At 58.1% G+C, this 18,269-nt stretch overlaps 1 protein-coding gene across 2 annotated transcripts; it reads right to left on the reverse strand.

Moving 5' to 3' along the window:
- Positions 1 to 8,695: 8,695 nt before the first annotated feature.
- EFNA3 (ephrin A3) lies at positions 8,696 to 17,417 on the reverse strand. Of its 2 annotated transcripts, NM_001265683.2 has the most exon segments (5): positions 8,730 to 9,821; positions 10,035 to 10,112; positions 10,298 to 10,363; positions 10,839 to 11,152; positions 17,217 to 17,417. In NM_001265683.2, coding segments are annotated over 5 exon segments (717 nt in total). In that variant the 5' UTR covers positions 17,345 to 17,417; the 3' UTR covers positions 8,730 to 9,690.
- Between the last annotated feature and the right edge of the window lie 852 nt (positions 17,418 to 18,269).

Below are 18,269 nucleotides of genomic sequence, written 5' to 3' on the forward strand. Positions count from 1 at the left end.
GGAGGAAGGTGTTTGCGCTGAGTGGTGTGATATTACTTGATGGAGATAGACTATAAGTTAAAGAAGCATTGTGTAACCCTGAAAGAATCACAAAAAAATATTTAAGTGTAGCATCATGAACCAATAAAGGAGAGAAAATGAAGTTAAGATCACAGGGGGCGTGTTGGCCACCCCCTTAGCACACAAAACAGTTGGGTGGGGTTCCCCAGCCCAGCAGCGTCCCATAGAGCCTCTCTAGGTGTTTGGGATAGAATGAGTACCGTCAGAAAGACACTTCCTCTCCTGCCACCTTCTGGCAGTAAATCCAGCCTATTTTTAACTCGGGCCTCTGCTTAAGTGCTTTTGGCTAAAAGAGAATCACTGCTTCTAAGACTCCCAGGCAGCCACAGCCTCCCTGGCTTCTCTGCTCGCTCCAGCCCTAGAAGGCTCAGGGACTGCTCAAATGTCCCCGACTTCCCAGCCACTTGTCCCAGGAGAGGAGGCTCCCTCAACTCTGGGTGCTCACTATGGGCACCCACAGACAGGCAGCCCCCCAGCAGGGTGCAGGTGTGAGAGGGTCTCTAGGGGATGTCATCTCATGGATACTGCGGGGATGGTGCCACAGAGTGGTGCGAGGGCAGCCCGGAGCGAACAGACCACAGTCTTGCTCCAGGAGGGTGCGCGCGTGCACAAAGGCGCCCTGTGTGAAAAGGGCGTGCTTGTTGTGAGTGTGAATGTTTCTGTGACTGCTTATGCTGTGAAACATAAACACAGCAGCCTCCATCCTTTTGATCATGCTGCCCCCTCTGCTGGCCTATCTCCCCTCATAGTCCCTCCCAACCAACGCCCACACCCTAGCTGGCAAACCGCCAATCATCCCTCATGCCTCTCATCTCTCCCAAAGTCTTCCCTGACAACCCTGGCCAGAGGCCCAGCCAAATGGCCGCCAGACTCTGGGTTGTACACCCAGGGGTTAGCATGATGCCTGCTGTGTGCTTAGCCTGCAAGGAGGGAGGAAGACTCTTAAGGCCTCTTTTGGGGGCTGTTTTGGGAGGGCACTGAGAATGTACCCTTTTCCCACTGTCAGACCAGGTCCTGCCAGGCCCTGAAGGGCACCCAAGTGACAAGCCTGGGGGCACAGAGGGATGCGGGGGTCACCCTCCATGCCCAGTGTGCTTAATGGCGCAGAGAGGCCAGGTCTGGGGTCTGTGCCCAGAGTGGGCAGTGCTGGTGTCCAGGCAGTCAGTTGTGGGCATGGCCCCATGTGGAGCTGGGCAGCCTCTGTTGATTTCTCCTCAGGGCTCTCCCTGGAGGCTCAGGGTCTGGCATCTGTGTGTGTGTGTGCACATGTACACGTGTGTGTGCAGGCATGTCTGTGGTGTGGGAAGAGGGCTTTGTCCTGTCTCAAGCTTAGTTCTTACTCTTCCCAGCCCCCTCCGCTCTCTGCCACCATTGTCTTCTCCTTCACGAGCGCAAGGCAGGAGTGCATAGGGGGTTCCCAAGGTTCCTGGGAAGAATGTGGTGGGCACTGCATGTGATGTTGGGTGTGGGCATGTATCTGTGGGTGCACATATGGATGTGATTGAGAAGCCCCTGCCTCTCCTTGTGTTTGTGTATGTGTCTGCGTATATCCTTGGGGTCCTAGAGGTTGTTTTTGTGTCTCCTGTGGCAGTTGAAATGACCTGTCGGTTTCCAGAGGGTGTGAATGTGGCTCTGATCTACCCCCTCCCACCTCTTTCCTCTTCTGATTTTCTCCACTCTAGGGTTTGCCCAGTTGGCTTGGCTGGGATTGTCATTGGGTCTGTGTTAGAGAATTGTATCATGTGTTGAATGCCAGCCCTCAAGAGTGTCACCCAATGTGATCCTGGATGCAAGCACGGCTCAGGGTACCTGGGAGCCCCTTGCCCTGTGTAGGGGCTGGTGTTTTCGTGACTGTGTTATAGACAGTGGGGAGTTAGTATGTGCCTAATGCCCATGAATGGCTTGAGTGCGACGGCCGCAAAACGGGTCGAATGTGCACACATGGATGTGTGTGTAAATGATGGATGAGTGTGTGTGCGTGTTCCCTCCTGTGGGTGCCTGGACTGGTCCCTAAGCCCTGTGGGGGGCCTCTCCCACTTCAGCTGTGTGAACAAAGCCCCTGCTTTCCTCCCTGCTTTGCCCCCCAGCCCCCTCTCCCTCAGCACTGAGTTTGATAGAGTGTGTGCGGTTGCAAGGTTATGAGATTATATGACTGGCATGCACTGAAGTGTGTGCCATTGAATGTGAAACTCTAGCATCCCCTGGCCAATGCCAGCCTCTCAGGGGCAGGCTGGTGGATCCCTGGTCAGTTGAACCTAGCTCTCCCAGGTTCCTAGGCTGGCCCATCCATCCTTTTATAGCCAGGCTTGGCGACAGCCCTGTAATTACCTGGGGCCAGATGTGTGGTGAAGGCCAAGAGTTTGGTGCTGACACTCTGGGCAGGGGTCATATCTGCCCCTCCCCCAGGCCACACCAGAGGAAACTGGAGGATGCCAGACTTCCTTGGGGTCAGATCACAGGCCAGATTACCGGGTTCAGCCTGAAGCTGCTCTGCTGCTCTTGGCCCAATGTGTCTCTGGCTGACCCAGCCCCAGCACATCTGGACTATCCCATCCGTGTAACACTTCCCCAGACTGTCGCCCACGGGCTGCAGACACCGAACCTGTGTTCCCATCACCCTGTTGTGCGACTCGTCCTGCTACAACCTCCCACCTGGGCCCCTCTTGCCAGTCCATGCCCCCAACCCAGCTCATGCCCCTCGTTCCCCTCGCATATCCTCCCACCCCCCTCATCCCAGTTCTTGTCTTCTGGTCCCAGCTGGTGTCCTTCATTCCAATCCATGGCCCCCCAGCCCCGTCACTACCACCTCCAGTCCACGCCTCTGTCCCCCTTCCACGTACCTCCAGCCCAGTCTGTATCCCTGGTTTGCCAGCTGGACAGAACGTGGAGGTTGAGGGAGAATGGTGAGATTTGGTGCCCAGTAGGTCTGGGCTGAACGGCTGTGGACTGAGCCCAAGTCCACTCCCAACCCCATGGCATCTACAACTAGGGAAGGAAAAGAAGAGAGTGGGGATACGAGAAATGGACAGAGAGTGGGCTGGCTCTTAGCCCACCCTGCCCCAGGCCTGAGAACAGAGGGTCCTACGGCGCGGCTGCTTGAGTCCCCTCAAGGACCAACACCAGCTCTCAGCCCTTCCACCGACCGCAAACCTTTCCCAAGCTCCCCTCACAGCTCTGGCGGGTCCCAGCCCAGGTGCTGCGCCACCTGGTGGATATCGGCAGACTTGCAGGCCCTGAGTGGCAAACCCACGTGGCAGCGAGGCTTAGACCCCAGCCAGGATTGTAAATAGCTCCTTCCCTCCTACCCACAGCGCTGCTGGAGTGACCTCTCACCCGGAAGGGAGGGGCGGGGCAGCTCTGAACTTTACTCTCCAAGCCAAAATATCTGTTCAGTTGTTTGATGTTGCTGTTGTTTTTCACCCTGGGGAGGATGGGAAGAGGAGGGATGTGTGCGATCTCTACCTGTGTTGGGGGCATTAACCTGTGACAGCCTCTGGGAATGCCAGCGTGTCAGATGGGAGCCCTCTTTGTGCCCGTGCTGGAGGCGGCCAGTATGAGACAAAACAAGGGTGAAGAAGACCCTGCCCAGGGTGAGGCTGCTGCCCTTGTGGAAGGGGCTCTGCCAATCTGGAGCCCGCACAGTTCACTGACTTGAAGTTCCCTTGCCTGGGGGCTGTGCTTTGGGGTGGGACAGCAGGATGAGCAGAATGTCCAGGCCCTGGGGCACCATCTGGCGGCTACCAGTCAATTGTAAGGGTTCCCAGGTGCTGGAGTTGGGCAGTAGAAAGCGGGGATCTCTTCCTGGCTTCCCCTTCACCATCTGTGGCCCTGTTGCCATCTGCTCCACTCCCCCATGTCTTGCTCAGTCCCATATCTGAAGCTGTTCTGTTCTGCCCATTCTATTCTCTCCTCTCCCATCCATCAGTAGGCATTGGGTCTGCACTTCAGGTCTCTTTCCTTCTCTCCCTTCCGTCTCTGCCCTCAGGCCATACCACTGTGCCTGGTTGACATCTCACCACTGCCTTGGCCAGGATGCCCTGGGCTCTGCAGACCTTGGTGTCACAAAGTAGGGCCCTGGGCAGGGCACGGTGGCTCACGTCTGTAATCCCAGCACTTTGGGAGGCCGAGGCGGGCGGATCACAAGGTCAGGAGATCGAGACCATCCTGGTTAACACGGTGAAACCCAGTCTCTACCAAAAATACAAAAAATTAGCCGGGTGTAGTGGCGGGCACCTGTAGTCCCAGCTACTCTGGAGGCTGAGGCAGGAGAATGGCATGAACTTGGGAGGCGGAGCTTGCAGTGAGCTGAGATTGCGCCACTGCACTTTAGCGAGACTCTGTCCCAAAAAAAAAAACAAAAAACAAACAAAGTAGGGCCCCGTACCAGACAGGCTCAGGGTCATTGGTGTCTGGCCATGTAATTGCAGACCTCTCTCCCCAGTTTCCCTTTCATGCTCTGGGATTGAAAGCCTCGCTGGAGGGGAAAATCCTCAGCAGGGTTCCGCAGCTTTTAAAACTGATTTCATTTATTTATTATTTATTTAGTTAGTTATTTTTGAGAGACGGAGTCTTGTTCTGTCGCCCAGGCTGGAGTGCAGTGGCTCGATCTCGACCAACTGCAACCTCTACCTCCTAGGTTCAAGCGATTCTCCTGCCTCAGCCTCCTGAGTAATTGGGATTATAGACATGCACCACACGCCTGGCTAAATTTTTGTATATTTAGTAGAGACTGGGTTTTGCCATGTTGGCCAGGCTAGTCTCAAACTCCTGACCTCAAATGATCTGCCTACCTTGGCCTCCCAAGTGATGGGATTACAAGTGTGAGCCACAGGCCGGGCGTGGTGGCTCAAGCCTGTAATCCCAGCACTTTGGGAGGCCGAGACAGGCGGATCACGAGGTCAGGAGATCAAGACCATCCTGGCTAACACGGTGAAACCCCGTCTCTACTAAAAAATACAAAAAACTAGCCGGGCGAGGTGGCGGGCGCCTGTGGTCCCAGCTACTCGGGAGGCTGAGGCAGGAGAATGGCATGAACCCGGGAGGCGGAGCTTGCAGTGAGCCGAGATCCGGCCACTGCACTCCAGCCTGGGCGACAGAGCGAGACTCCGTCTCAAAAACAAAAACAAAAACAAGTGTGAGCCACCGTGCCTGGCCAATTTACTTATTTATTTATTTAAAAGACAGGGTCAGCCAGGCGCAGTGGCTCTAGCGTGTAATCCTAGCACTTTGGGAGGCCAAGGCGGGAGGATCACCTGAGGTTGGGAGTTCAAGACCAGCCTGACCAACATGGAGAAACCCTGTCTCTACTAAAAATACAAAATTAGCTGGGTGTGGTGACTCATGCCTGTAATCCCAGCTACTCGGGAGGCTGAGGCAGGAGAATCACTTGAACCCGGGAGGTGGAGGTTGCAGTGAGCTGAGATGATACCATTGCACTCCAGCCTGGCCAACAAGAGTGAAACTCCACCTCAAAAAAAAAAAAAAAAAAAAAGGCCGGGCGTGGTAGCTCAAGCCTGTAATCCCAGCACTTTGGGAGGCTGAGACGGGTGGATCACGAGGTCAGGAGATCGAGACCATCCTGGCTAACCCGGTGAAACCCCGTCTCTACTAAAAAAATACAAAAAACTAGCCGGGCGAGGTGGCAGGCGCCTGTAGTCCCAGCTACTCGGGAGGCTGAGGCAGGAGAATGGCGTAAGCCCGGGAGGCGGAGCTTACAGTGAGCTGAGATCCGGCCACTGCACTCCAGCCTGGGCGACAGAGTGAGACCCCGTCTCAAAAAAAAAAAAAAAAAAAAAGTCAGTTCTTGCTCTTGCTCTGTCGCCCAGGCTGGAGTGCAGTGGTTTGATCATAGCACATTGCAGCCTGGACCTCCTGGGCTCAAGCAATTCTCCCGTCTCAGCCTCCAGAGTAGCTAGAACTACAGGTGTATACCATCACACCTAGCTTTTTTTTTTTTTTTTTGGTAGAAACAGGGTCTCACTATGTTGCCCTGGCTGGTCTTGAACTCCTGGGCTCAAGCGATCCTCTCGCCTCAGTCTTCCCAGTAGCTGGGACTATAGGTTTGTCACCCACACCTGGATTTTTAAAATTTTTTGTAGTGATGGAGTCTTCCTATGTTGCCCAGGCTGGTCTCGAACTCCTGGGCTCAAGTGATCCTCCTACCTTAGCCTCCCAAAGTGCTGGGATTAGAGGCCTGAGCCACTGTGCTTGGCCATTCGTTTTGTTTTTGTTTTTGTTTTTTTAAAGATAGGGTCGACTGGGCACAGTGGCTTACACCTGTAATCCCAGCACTTTGGGAGGCTGAGGTAGGCAGATCACCTGAGGTCAGGAGTTCAAGAACAGCCTGGCCAACATGGCGAAACCCCGTCTCTACTGAAAATACAAAAATTAGCCAGGCTTGGTGGCAGGCACCTGTAATCCCAGCTACTCGGGAGGCTGAGGCAGGAGAATCACTTGAACCCAGGAAGTGGAGGTTGTAGTGAGCCAAGATGGCGCCACTGCACTCCAGCCTGGGCAGCAGAGTGAGACTCCGTCTCAAAAAAATAAAAATAAAAATAAAAATAAAAATAAAAGATGGGGTCTTGCTATATTACCTGGGCTAGCATTAAACTCCTGAGGTCAAGTGGTCCTCCCAACCTCAGCCTCCTATTAGACCCACTGTGAATGCCAGTCCTATAATTAGCCAGGCTGTGTGACCCTAGTCTTAGATCCTCATCTGTGTTATTGGAAGAGTGAGGCTTACAAAGGCACATCACTCGGCACATAGGAGGTGCTCAGTAAATGGAAGTTGGCTTATTCTAGTTACTGCCCAAAGCGCTTGGCCCTTTCAGTCTTACCATTCCTGAAGTTTTGAATCCACAAGGCCCTCCCTGAGCCCAGCTGGCCAGCCCCTATCCTGCCTGGTCTGGGGATTGAAGCAAGCCTGCAGCCCGGGCCCACTGCTATGGGCTCCCTCATGAGACAAGTCCTCAGTCTGCATGCTTCAAGGCCCTCGAGATTCTCCCCAACAGGACCCAGCCCCAGCTCTGTGTATCTCTTCCTCCCTGAAGCCTCTTCCCTTTGTCCCTAGGCAAATGTGTGCTTTTTCTTGGCATTCCCACAGCCCCCAGGCATTTACCCACGAAAGAGCTGGTTGTCAGTTTTGTATGTGTGTGTTACCGATTTCTGCTCATACATCAACACATACTAAAGTATGAGCTTATTCTGGGGTAGAGGCTATATCTTGTGTCTCCAATACCCAGGATAGAGCCTGGCACTTGGCAGGTGCTCGATAAATGTGGATTAAATGCATGGACGATTAGATGGATAGGCCCACCTTTCCTGTCTATCAGTACACAGGGAGTCTCAGACTGGTCTAGTGGCTGCCCCCAGTTCTTTCCCCACCTGCTCTCCCACCCCACACTCCTCCCTGTTCCGCTACGGGGAAACCCACCCACTCTCCAGAGTCCAGCTGAGATTCCATTTTCCATGTTTCATGGGGAGAGAGGAGGAGAAAACACAGTCCCTGCCACCAAGGGCTCACTCTCACAAAGCAGCTGGCAAGAGCTGCAGGGGCACACAGGATCCGGCCTGCCCACACAGTGCCAATTAGAGAGCCTGGGTGGGATGGAGTCCCATGAGTGCACAGCTTGGAAATAAGGTGTCTCCTCCCTGGGCCAGAAACTGGCTCAGCAAGTGAAGTTGCAGGTACATTTCAGCCCCTGTCTGCACTCCCTTATGCTGCACTGGCCTGTAAACCCTGACCTCGCCCTGGGGCCCCCGGGAAGTGGCTATTCTCCTGTCTTTTGCCTTCTTTCCCCTCTGCCCTCCTGAGCGATGCAGGGTGGTGTAGTTATGAGCAGCCCCAGCCCCAGCAAACTCACAGCCCCTTGGGCATAATGTTTGAAATGAGTAAAATTACAAAGGGTTATAAAGGAAGCTGATTATATTGAACGTTATCAAAACATCTACATTTATTGATATAGTAATATATATGCTTTCTATTAACACATTAAAAATGAGGAAGGTCTAACAACTATGATCATTTCAAAGTACTGATGAGTGTAAATGGTATTTTGAGACATCTTCAACAACTATAATGCAGCCTGAAAACATCTGCGATTTCTGGTTACAAAGTCACAGGTACTATTAATACTACTATGGCTTGCTGCCCAAGCACACAAGAGAATGTTAAATTTTAGTTATAGGCGAGTGAAAATAAAGATAGATTTTTTTTTGTCTAGGTTCTCAAATCCCCTGAAATCCATAGACCCAGTCAAGAACCTCAACTACAGAATGGAAGTGGAAGAAAAGGTGGAAACCATAATTGATGGAGCCTTTAACTCCTTACGTCATTTAATCCCTACACCAACCCTGACAGAGTGATACCACAACCAGTTTTTCTGGTGGGACACCTGAGAATCAGAGAGGTTGAGTGACTTGCCCAAAGTCAACCAGGCCCTGCCGGGAGGCCCCTGTTACTCTTTCCATGCAGCGTTGCCTTTGTAAAGAAGATGAGCCCCAGAACAAGGTCTGAACACCTTGTTTTGACTCTTTGGCCCCAGAATTCCCTTTCCTACCCAGGCCCTGTGACCTGTGGGGTTTAACCAGTGTAACAGAAGGGTGATGGCCCCTTGAAATCACACACACTCAGTTATTTTTATCTCCAGTTTATTTTTTTTAGACTAAGAGCAGAGTATGAAAGTCACAGCCAAAGCACTTGAAAAAGGCCCAGGAGGATGGGTGGGACCACATAGGGTGAGCAGGGCAAGGTCCTGGGAGATGGTTCCCGGCTCAGGGCTGGAAGGGAGGGGGCGCTGTTGTTTTACGGTCTCCAAAAGTGTCTGTGCGTTGCATAGGTCCTGTCTTCACAGAAGACAAAAGAGGGGCCAGGGGGTCCCCCAGGTGTGGGGGGCCTAGCCTGGTGGGGAAGGGGTCTGAAGCTGGAAGGGGAAGTCAAGAAAGGTCAGGGGGTTAAGGAGGGAAGGGACTCTGTCTGTCTGTACATTATATATAGAGATATAGAGTCTGTACATGCCTGCCTGGCACCCCAATGCCCACCCCTTGCCATCCTTGTCCACTGCCCGCCCCCCCAGGGGTGACTACTTGTAAACTTGGTTTCAATCCAAACCACAATCCTGGAAGTGGGAGTGGGGGAGGAGGACGTGCTTATTGCTGTAAACAGGGGAAGGAGGCAGCAGGCAGTGCTGCCCCTTGCCCATCTAGTCCCCTCCCCATGTTCTGCCCCTGGAGGAGAGCAATGGGGGTGCCTCCCATGCTTCGATTTGCTCTCTCTGGGGGCATATGTCTCTCTGGGGGACAAAGGGAGAGGGCACCAGGAGTCAGGGAAAGGTACCAGGGGCCACGGAGTCCTGAGCACTGCCCTTTTTGGCCTCCAAGTTTGGTATCAAACATTACCAGAGCCACAAGGCCACCTGGGACCCATGGCTGTCCCTGTGCTTGGTCCACTACAGTGCCCTACCTGGGGGTAAGGGGTAGAGGGGGCAGGCACAGATGTATGGTGCAGGCCCCACTTCTAGCCACTGGAGGAGGGGTCTAGGCCCCATTACTAGGCTTCCCTTGGAGAGGCCAACGGCTCCCTGGTCCTTCCAAGCCCCGCCCCATCTCTCCCCGCCAGGGGAGGGGGCAGAGCTAGGAGGCCAAGAACGTCATGAGGAAGAAGGCGATGCCCACGGCCAGGGGCAGGTGTTCCCGTTTGGGGCTGGTCCCGCTGATGCTCTTCTCAAGCTTGGGCACTTGAGGGTTCTCTCCCTCAAAGTCTTCTGTGGACAGAGGAATAGACAGACTGGTGAGGGCTGGGTTGCGCGCCAGGGCAGGGGCACGCGGCAGCGGCAGCAGCAGTGGAGCCAGGGACGTGATCACCCACGGGGTAGGAAGGATCAGTGTCCCCGGGAAAGGCATGCGAGGTGAGCAGGCACCGGGGTGGGGGGCTGCGGTTCCAGCAGTGGCCACCAGAGGGCGCTGCGCAGACTCACCCAGCACGTTGATCTTCACATTGGGGCCCATGGTGAACTGGGGGAGAGTGGGGACCGGCTTCTCCCCGGAGTGCGATGCTGCGGGGTGGGGTGCGGGTGGGGAGAGAGGAGGGGAGAGTCAGGGCCAGGATTCCCTCCCCTTGCTACGGCTGGGGAGCAAGCCCCCCTCACCTGTGCCCTCCACCCCCACCCCCAGGAAGCCAGGGGAGCCCCAAAGCAGGGAGCTGAGGATGGGGGCGCGGCTCGGAGCCGAGTCTACTCACTGGAGGCGCAGCAGACGAACACCTTCATCCTCAGACACTTCCAATGCAGGTTGTGAGTGGGCGTGGCTGGGGAGGAGACAGGGCCCGAGTCACTTTCACCCAATTCGTGCCCTGTGCCCTCCCTCGACGGCTCTATTTCTCACCCCCTTCAAACTGTCCCCGTCGGGCGGTCTCCTTCAGGAGCTCCCCTACCCTTTGGACACAGGTCACTGTACCTCTGCCGTCGGCCCCAGAAGCCCCTTTGATCCCATTCCTTAAGAAACTGGGATCCCTGATGTTCCAACCCCGGAATGTCCCTCACAGAAACAGCGATTCTCCGCAGCCCAAACTTGGGACTGTCACCAAACTCCTCTCTTGGCCCCACGACCTCGTCTACGCTGAACCCCTGAGGCGCCCCGTGCCCACGCCTTCTCCCGGGTCTCTCAGCCGCGAGACCTGGAGCCCGCCGAGCCGGCCCCGCCCCGGAGCCTCGGGGCTCCACCCCCCGGCTGTCACTCAGACTCTCGCGTTCAGACCTGCCCGCCCGGCCGCCGTCACTCACAGATGTAGTAGTACTCGTGGCCGGCGTGGAACTCGTAACCTAGCGAGAAGGCGCTGTAGCGCTGGAACTTCTCCGAGAACTTGATGGGGCTGTGCGGGGCGTGCGGCCGGTTGCACTCCCAGCGCTTGAAGCCCTGGCTGGCGTTGCAGGTGCGGTAGCCGTTGCGGCTCACCATGTACAGCACGTACTGCTCTGCCCCGCCTCCGGGCCCCGGACCCGCCCCGGGGCCCACCCCCGAGCTGTTATAGTGCGGGCAGTAAATATCCAGATAGTCGTTCACATTCACCTGCACGGTGTAGCCCTCTCGCCGCAGGCTGTGGGGAAGAGGAAGCGGCTCAGAGAGAAGAAACCCCAGAGCAAAGCCGCTTTCCATCTGACCGCTCCGCAGCCCCTCCCCAGGGTCCGGGTAGCCTCCTGACTTTTCCTCCGAGCTTCCTCGCGGCTCAGCCCTGTCTCTGCCCCCGGGGCCCTAGTGCCGCCGCTCCCCTAACTCTCCTTCCGTGCCCTCCTTCTTGGTCTGTCCTTCTCCTGTTGGCCACCAGAGGGTAGCAAAGGCGCAGGGAAGCCCGGCCTGCCTCCAAAGAAAAGGAGGCGAGGGAGAGGGGCGGAGGGAAGAAGGGAGCGTACGCTTTGGTTGCCACAGAAACGGCGCAGGCCCCAGCGACTCCCAGACCCAGGCCCGGATTTCCTCCGTCCATCCCCCATAATTCAGCAGTCGGGAGGAGGGATGGGAGGGATGGAAGCCAAGGGTGAACGTGGGAGGGATCCCTTCCGAGGGACACACACACCCTCAATCGCTTCTCCCACCATGCTTCCCTGCGGCTGCCAGTCCACCCCCGGGGCCAGTCCAACAGGACCTGCCCTTACAGACGCATGTATGGCGGCTTCATGCATATACATGCATAAGTTCTATGGCACACACACAAATATGTCCACCGCCCACTCATAGGAGGCAGACACACAGAAAAGCTGGGCTGTATGTGTGCTGGCCCGCATGCCAGTATTGGTTGACCCCACCCCACCAATCTGGGGGTCTCTCCCTGCCCTCCCCATACTACAGTATCACTGACTTCTGTACCTTGACAGAGTCCCGTGACAGAGACCCCACCCTGAGGCCAAGGACAATTAGGCTCCCAGGAACTTTAAACACATGAGGGCGCTAAGGGACTCAGCACCAAGACTCCACGTGGCATCATGCCAACCAGCCCAAACTTCTGTCTCATTGTGCAATGTGCACCTCCTTCCTCAACCTGGCACAAAGGCCCCCCTTAATGATGCTGGGCAGAGCAGTGGGCACAGGGCCTAGACAAGATGGCTGTGCCTCTTATTTCCCTGATCCCTCTTTGGGACACAGAAGCAGATGCTGGGTCCCTTGTAATCCCCACCTGCCTTGCTAGTCACCATCAAAGTGTTGGTCTTAACATCCTCGATGGCGGTACTGAGCGGTGTGGGGATGGAGAAACCTCTGAATGGAGAGGGGGCAGGGGTTTTCCCTAATTTCTTTAGGGTAAGAATACACATATCTTGGCAGTGCCAGGAGAGTGGTGGACACAGGAAGGCATGGGGTCCTTGGCAAAATGTCAAATCACGGGGTCCCTAGTCCCTGTGAGCTCCCTGAGGGGAGAGACTGGCTCCCCGTGTCACTAGGCACCACCCAGTTCCCCAAACAGTAATTAGATGCATTAAAGAAATGAGCGTGGAGGCTTCTGCATGCGGTGGGGCCTTGAAGGTCCCTCCTCGCTGACCCCACTTCCTTGGCTTTGCCTGTGCTGTCCCCTCCACCAGCAACCCATTCCAAGCCTGGCAGTGAGGCAGGCAGAGAGCTGATGTTTAGGTACCCCAGTAAGAATTGGCACAGCCTCCTTGGGTCATCAGGAATGCCATCAGCCCCACTCCGTTCCCATGGGAGTAATGGGTCACTCAGGCCCCTCCCTTGCCCTGGCACTCAGGTGGGCAGGAGTCTCGGCCTGGGGCACTGGGAGCAGGAAAACGGGTTAGACCAGGCCTGGCTCCAAGCTGCCATCCTAGGCTTGCCTGTCCATTGCCAACCCCATAGTCTGTTCCTCCCCTCAGGCCTTGGGGAGGGGGCCGCCAGCGGTGAGGGTGCCAGGTCTGGAGCAGCTGCACAGCCACACTGGGATCTCTGTCTCTGAGCCTCACCCATGTTTCCAGTCCCACTCTGAAGCAGCCCCTCCCTGCTGTACCGCCCAGTTCCCCCTACAACACACCCCATTCCAGCAGGGAGGAAGCCAACACCCAAGGTATTCCTACAGGTAATTCCATTTCCTCAACAGGGCAGGACTAGTCTTATAAAAAAGATTGCAGGGCGACCACAGGTGAAGGGAAGCTATCTGTTAAGTACTCCTGCGCTGTGTGGCAGGAGCAGCCCCTGAAATGCCCCCCAAGGCTGGGTATGTGAGAGAAAGACCTGCCGGTGGGGTGGCTGGGCCCAGTTGGTACACAGAGGGCACGAGGACAAACGGGGTGGGAGCCAAGGAATTCCCAGTCACAACTCTTTGGAGACCCAACGTGTCTGCATGGCTTGGGCACTTTAATTGAATCTGTCATCCTCCCTCCCTCTCCCTGGTAGTGCGGAGAGAGAAGTGCCGCTGGGCCCCTGCGAAGCTCCGCAGCTAACCCCGCCTCCAGGGCCGCATCTCCTGCGGAAGGGTGGGGGTGGCCTGGGACCTGGGGACCGGGCTGTGCTCTGCCCCTTCGTACTGTTCTCTCTTCTTATTCCACTTCATCCCCTATAGCCTCTCGCCTCTCTTGCAGAAAGGCGAATGCGGACACACCCCATTTGGAGGGGGTACCCTCTCACCCCGTTATTTCGGTCTCTCCCGGCTCTCACCGCTTCTGAGGCGCATCCCGACACCTCTCTGTCTCTTTCAGTGCCCTGCCGGGACGCGCCTGGCCTCACTTAACCTGGAGTGTCCGCGGAGGGGGCAGGGGGGCGGAGCGGGGAAGGAGCAAACTTCTCCCCTAGCCCGGAGCAATTAGGGCAGTAAACAGGGTGTCTAACAAGATCAGAGAGTAGGGAAGGGATCCCAGGGGGCCCTGAACTTGTCAAATTCTCGCCATCCCCCACCCGCGGCCCCGGCCTTAGATGCCGGGCTGCAGAGTTAAAGGGATGGAGGAAGAACGTAGACCCGGGTTCCTCTTCCCTCTAGCGCGCGTCCCCGAGACTGCGCGCCGCCCGCTCCAGCAGGCGAGGCCGGACCACGTGTGCGCGGCGTGGGGTCCGCGCGCCCGGGCTTCGAGGGTGGTGGCGGTGGTGGCTGGAACGCTCCGGGGGCGGCGGTTGCACGCTGACACCCCTGCGCCCCTCAGGCGCCCTGGGCTTCGGCGCCCCGCCCGTCCCAGTCTGGTCAGCCCGGGTCTGGGCGCAAGGCTTCCCTGGGCCGCGTCGGGTAGGGGAGAATCAGCGCGCCCGACACCTCCGCCCCTCCTCCCTGCGACAGCGGCGGCGGCGGCGGCGGCGGCGAAGGTTTATTGATCTGCAGCGGCGAAGAGGAGCGAGAGACCCGCCGAAAGCGAGACACAGAGACGGAGTGAGGCGGAGACACACACCGAGAGGGGAGGTTAGCAGAGGCCGGATTCACTAAAAGGGGAAAGGAAGGGAGACACGGCGCGAGAGAGAAGCCAGAAACCGAGAGAGGCAGGGAAGAGAACGAGAACCAAGAGTCTTGGAGAACAGGAGAGACAGGCAGGCCAGAGAGGCCCACAGACAGCGGAGACGGAGACAGAGACGCAAAGGAGAGAAGCAGAGACAGGGAAGGGTGCAGGGCTGAGACTCAGAGACTGGGAGAAAACACAGAGAAAGACCATCAGGGACGTAGTAGAGCCTCAATAAATATTTGTTGAATGAATGTATGAATGAAACAGAGATCAGCAACAGAAGCGTTTCAGAGATAAGTAGAGACAGCTATATAGAAAGATGTTCCTGAGGCTCCTTGAGACAGGGGCGAATACCAACATCCTTGCTCAGCTCTGCAAAGAAATGAAACACAGGCCAGGGGGCATATATTTGGCCATCGGCCGTGCCAACACGCCTCACCAAGTTCGATTCCAGGCTTAGGGGACTCCTCGACCTCACACTCTAATGCATCCCTCCAATACAGTCCCCCCACCCCTAGTTTCTGGGCCAGATTGGGAACAGGTCTCTCCTATTCCACGGGACTAAACAGAAGTACTGAGTGGGGGGCAAAGGGCTAGGTCGTGGCCGGTGTGCAGGGCACTGTCCCCAGGTCTGTCAAAGGAGGCCGATGCACGTGTCCCACCAGCACCCTCCCACGTGACCCCAAGGAGGCGGGGTCGCAAGACCCTCCCCACGTGACCCCAAGGGGCAGAGACCCTCCGCACGTGACGGGAGGTGGGAGCCAGGAGCCCAGCTCACGTGACTAGGGGGAGGGGGCGCGGGAGCCCGTGGCTCGGTCGGCCCCGCCTCCAGCTACCCGGCCCTCTCCACTCTCGGCTCCGGAGCACGTCGCTCTCACGATTTATGGGGCCGCGGCTGCCGCAGTGAGGGAGCCGGGGAGCCCGGGCGCAGCGGCAACAAAGGCCCGGGAAGCGAGGCGGGGGCGGCGGCAGCCTCCTGGCCCGGTGTGCGCCCCCTCCTACCTCTGCCGGCTCAGGCCCGCACGGAGTAGAGAGGACAGAAGGGAGGCTCCCGGAACCCGGGCTCCCCCACCCGCTCCCTGAGCTTTCACCTGCGCCCAGGTGTATGCGGGGGAGGGGAACCTGATCAACACCTCCCCCCACCAAACCTATTCCCGCATCCTCCCCTGCTCTGGCTTCCCCTAAGAACGCTGAGGTGCTCCAAGGGTGGCGGGGAATCCGGGGCCCCTCACCTGCGAGCTCTTCACTCCCCGCCAGACTCTAGCGGGGTGGGGGGCGGACGTGTGAGTCTGGGGGAGGGGGCTGAGCTAGATAGAGCTGGAAAGTCAGCCCCCAGCGCCCCCCGGAGTTCTTGGAGTCCCGCTCCGGGGGGGAGGGGCCACGTCCCCACCCCCGAGGTTTCCATGGGAAGCGAGAGGGGGGCGTCGTTGGCTCATCCCCACCCCCAGTCTGACACTCCGGGCGCGAGGAGGGAGAGAGGGGGAGGCGCGGAGCCCCAAACGGAGGCGCGGAGCCCCAAACAACAAAGAGCGGAGCGGCGAGCGGCAGCCCCTCCTCCGAAAGGTTGGGGGGTCGCGGCCGCCTGGCCCTCCCGGTCCCCTCCCCTGGGGTCTGGCCATTTGCTCCCTGGTCGGTCCCTGGGGTGGAGAGCCAGAGGCAGTGCTGCCGCCACCGCCCGGGCAGGTGTGACAGTGACCCCCGCGTCCCCAGGGATCCCCCCCTACCAACACAGACACACACTAAGGTGGCCAGGGTGATACACACGGCAGCTTGGCGGGGAGGAGAAGACAAGGGCAGCAAGGACTGAGCAGAATGAGGACCCGGCCCCGCAGCCAGCACCCGGCCGCCGCGCCACACACCCCGGGAAACCACACGGCCGCCCTGACACCCGCCCAGACCGCGGCGGCGCCAACAGCCACCCCAGCCCAGACGCAGCCTGCCGCGCGGACAGCGACCGCAGCCCCTTCCCCGACCCGCCGCCCGCTCCCACCCCCAGACGATCGCCGACGCAGACACACAAATCACACACTCAGACACACACGCACACTGACAGCCGCGCACGCCCGCTCACACTTGGAGCCATTCGCCGTCCCCAGCCCGGGCGTGTGTGTGCGTGTGTAACACACCGACATCTCTCTGCCTCCTTCCCTCTCGCCGGTACCCCACGTTCCCATCCTAACCAAGCAGCATTCCTAGGGCCCCCCAACTCGGCGACCCAGCCCTAGCTCACCCCAGCCGGGCTTATCCACACAACCAAGACAACCCATTTGCCTTCCTTCTAGGGAGGTGCTCGGTCGGACTCCCTGCCTCAGCTCTGGACCCCACTTTTAAAAGCAGGAGTCCTAGACAGAACCCCTGGAAGCCCTCATGGCCAAAAACAGGTCATCCCTGGGCCCAAAAATGCAGCGGCCTATCCCCAGCACACCGCTACCCCCAAACCCCAGCCCAACTGGGGGAACTACGGGACAGGGCCATGCTATTCCAGCTGCGGGTGCGGGGAGAAGCCAAGATGGGGTGGGGGACCCCTCCAGCAGCCTCCTCCGCACGGCCCGAGCGCTCCTTACTATAGCCCAACAGCCTCTTCAGACACCCCCGAGTTTCCTAGACGCCCACAGAGTGCGTCCCCCTCTCTGTCCCCTCCCAGTCCCCAGCTCTGGTCTCCCAGGACTCCCACCCCGGGATCCCCCAGGACTTCTCGGGCCCATCGGCTCCCCATCTCACTGACACCGGACGCGCGGACTCCCAGGGTCCCCGACTCACTGCTGGTTGGAGCTATTCCAGTACACCGCATGCCGGTTTCCCAGCGCCCCTCCGGGCCCTTGGGCCAGCAGCGGCAGCAGCGGCACAGGCACGAGCAGCAGCAGCAGCAGCAGCGGAGCCGCCGCCATCCCCGGAGCCGCCGCCGCCGCCGCCCCCCGACTGAGCCCCGCGCTCCCGGCTTCTGCGCTTCCCAGCTCCCCGCTGCCGCCGCCGCCGGCCCCCAGCCTTAGGCCACGCCCCCAGCCCTTCCCTCCGCCCTCCTGGGCGCGCCCCCGAAGCCCCGCCCCTGGCGCGCCCCCGACAGGTCCCATCCCGCTCCGGCCGGGAGCGCGCGACGTGTGGGAGCTGGGGACGGTGCTACCCCCTCCGGAAAGACCAGAGCATGCCTCGCCTCTCCCTCTTGGGTTCAGTTTGCTACAACTGGTCCTGGGCCTTTTGCTCCCCAGGCTGAATTTCCCAGAAGGATTTGGGAACCCAGGATAAGGATCTGGACCTCAGGGAAGCCCATTCATCTCTGGGAATAGGGGGAAGAAGCAGACTTGAGAAGAAGCTGGGGATCCAGGACCTCCTAGTAAGTAGGGCTGGACTCCCTTCCCTTCTGAACACTGTGGCCCTCTGCTGCGTCCATGCCCCCTTTTCCCGTGTGCATGAGGACTCAGGTGGGCACAGAAGGGTGGTGGAGAAGTCCTCAGCTGGCACCAAGGCCCTGACAGCTGGTGACCTGAAGCCCCCAGCTGAGAATGAGGCTTGTTTTCTTGCAGGCAGAGTAAAAGAGCTCAGCCCCCCAGAATATCAATACTAGGTGCTGTAAGAGCCTTCAGCGGTCCAGAACCCAAGGCGCAGGAGGGGGTCAAGGAGAGAGTCAGCTGGGGCAAAGCAGGGTTCCCTGGACACCTACAGAGGATTCCTTATTGGCACTTAGGCAGGGCCCCTCCTGGGGCAGCCAGGGGTGTCCCCAGGCATTCTCACTCCTACTCTCAGAGACGCTGATCCTGAGTCAGAGGGCAGAGCACCTTGTGTTCCAGCTCTCACCACACTCATTGTCCTCACAGT

Source organism: Macaca mulatta, chromosome 1 (genome assembly GCF_049350105.2).
Source record: "Macaca mulatta isolate MMU2019108-1 chromosome 1, T2T-MMU8v2.0, whole genome shotgun sequence".
NCBI classification, from domain to species: Eukaryota; Metazoa; Chordata; class Mammalia; order Primates; family Cercopithecidae; genus Macaca; species Macaca mulatta.

What these genes read in the sequence shown, in the direction of transcription:
- EFNA3 (XM_015109938.2), bottom strand. Translation starts at nt 17,344, where the DNA reads ATGGCGGCGGCTCCGCTGCTGCTGCTGCTGCTGCTCGTGCCTGTGCCG. An exon ending in CCACGAGTACTACTACATCT is followed by an intron (nt 10,364 to 10,838) that starts GTGAGTGACGGC and finishes TCTCCTCCCCAG; the next exon opens with CCACGCCCACTCACAACCTG. An exon ending in GTTCGTCTGCTGCGCCTCCA is followed by an intron (nt 9,822 to 10,297) that starts GTGAGTAGACTC and finishes CTCTGTCCACAG; the next exon opens with AAGACTTTGAGGGAGAGAAC.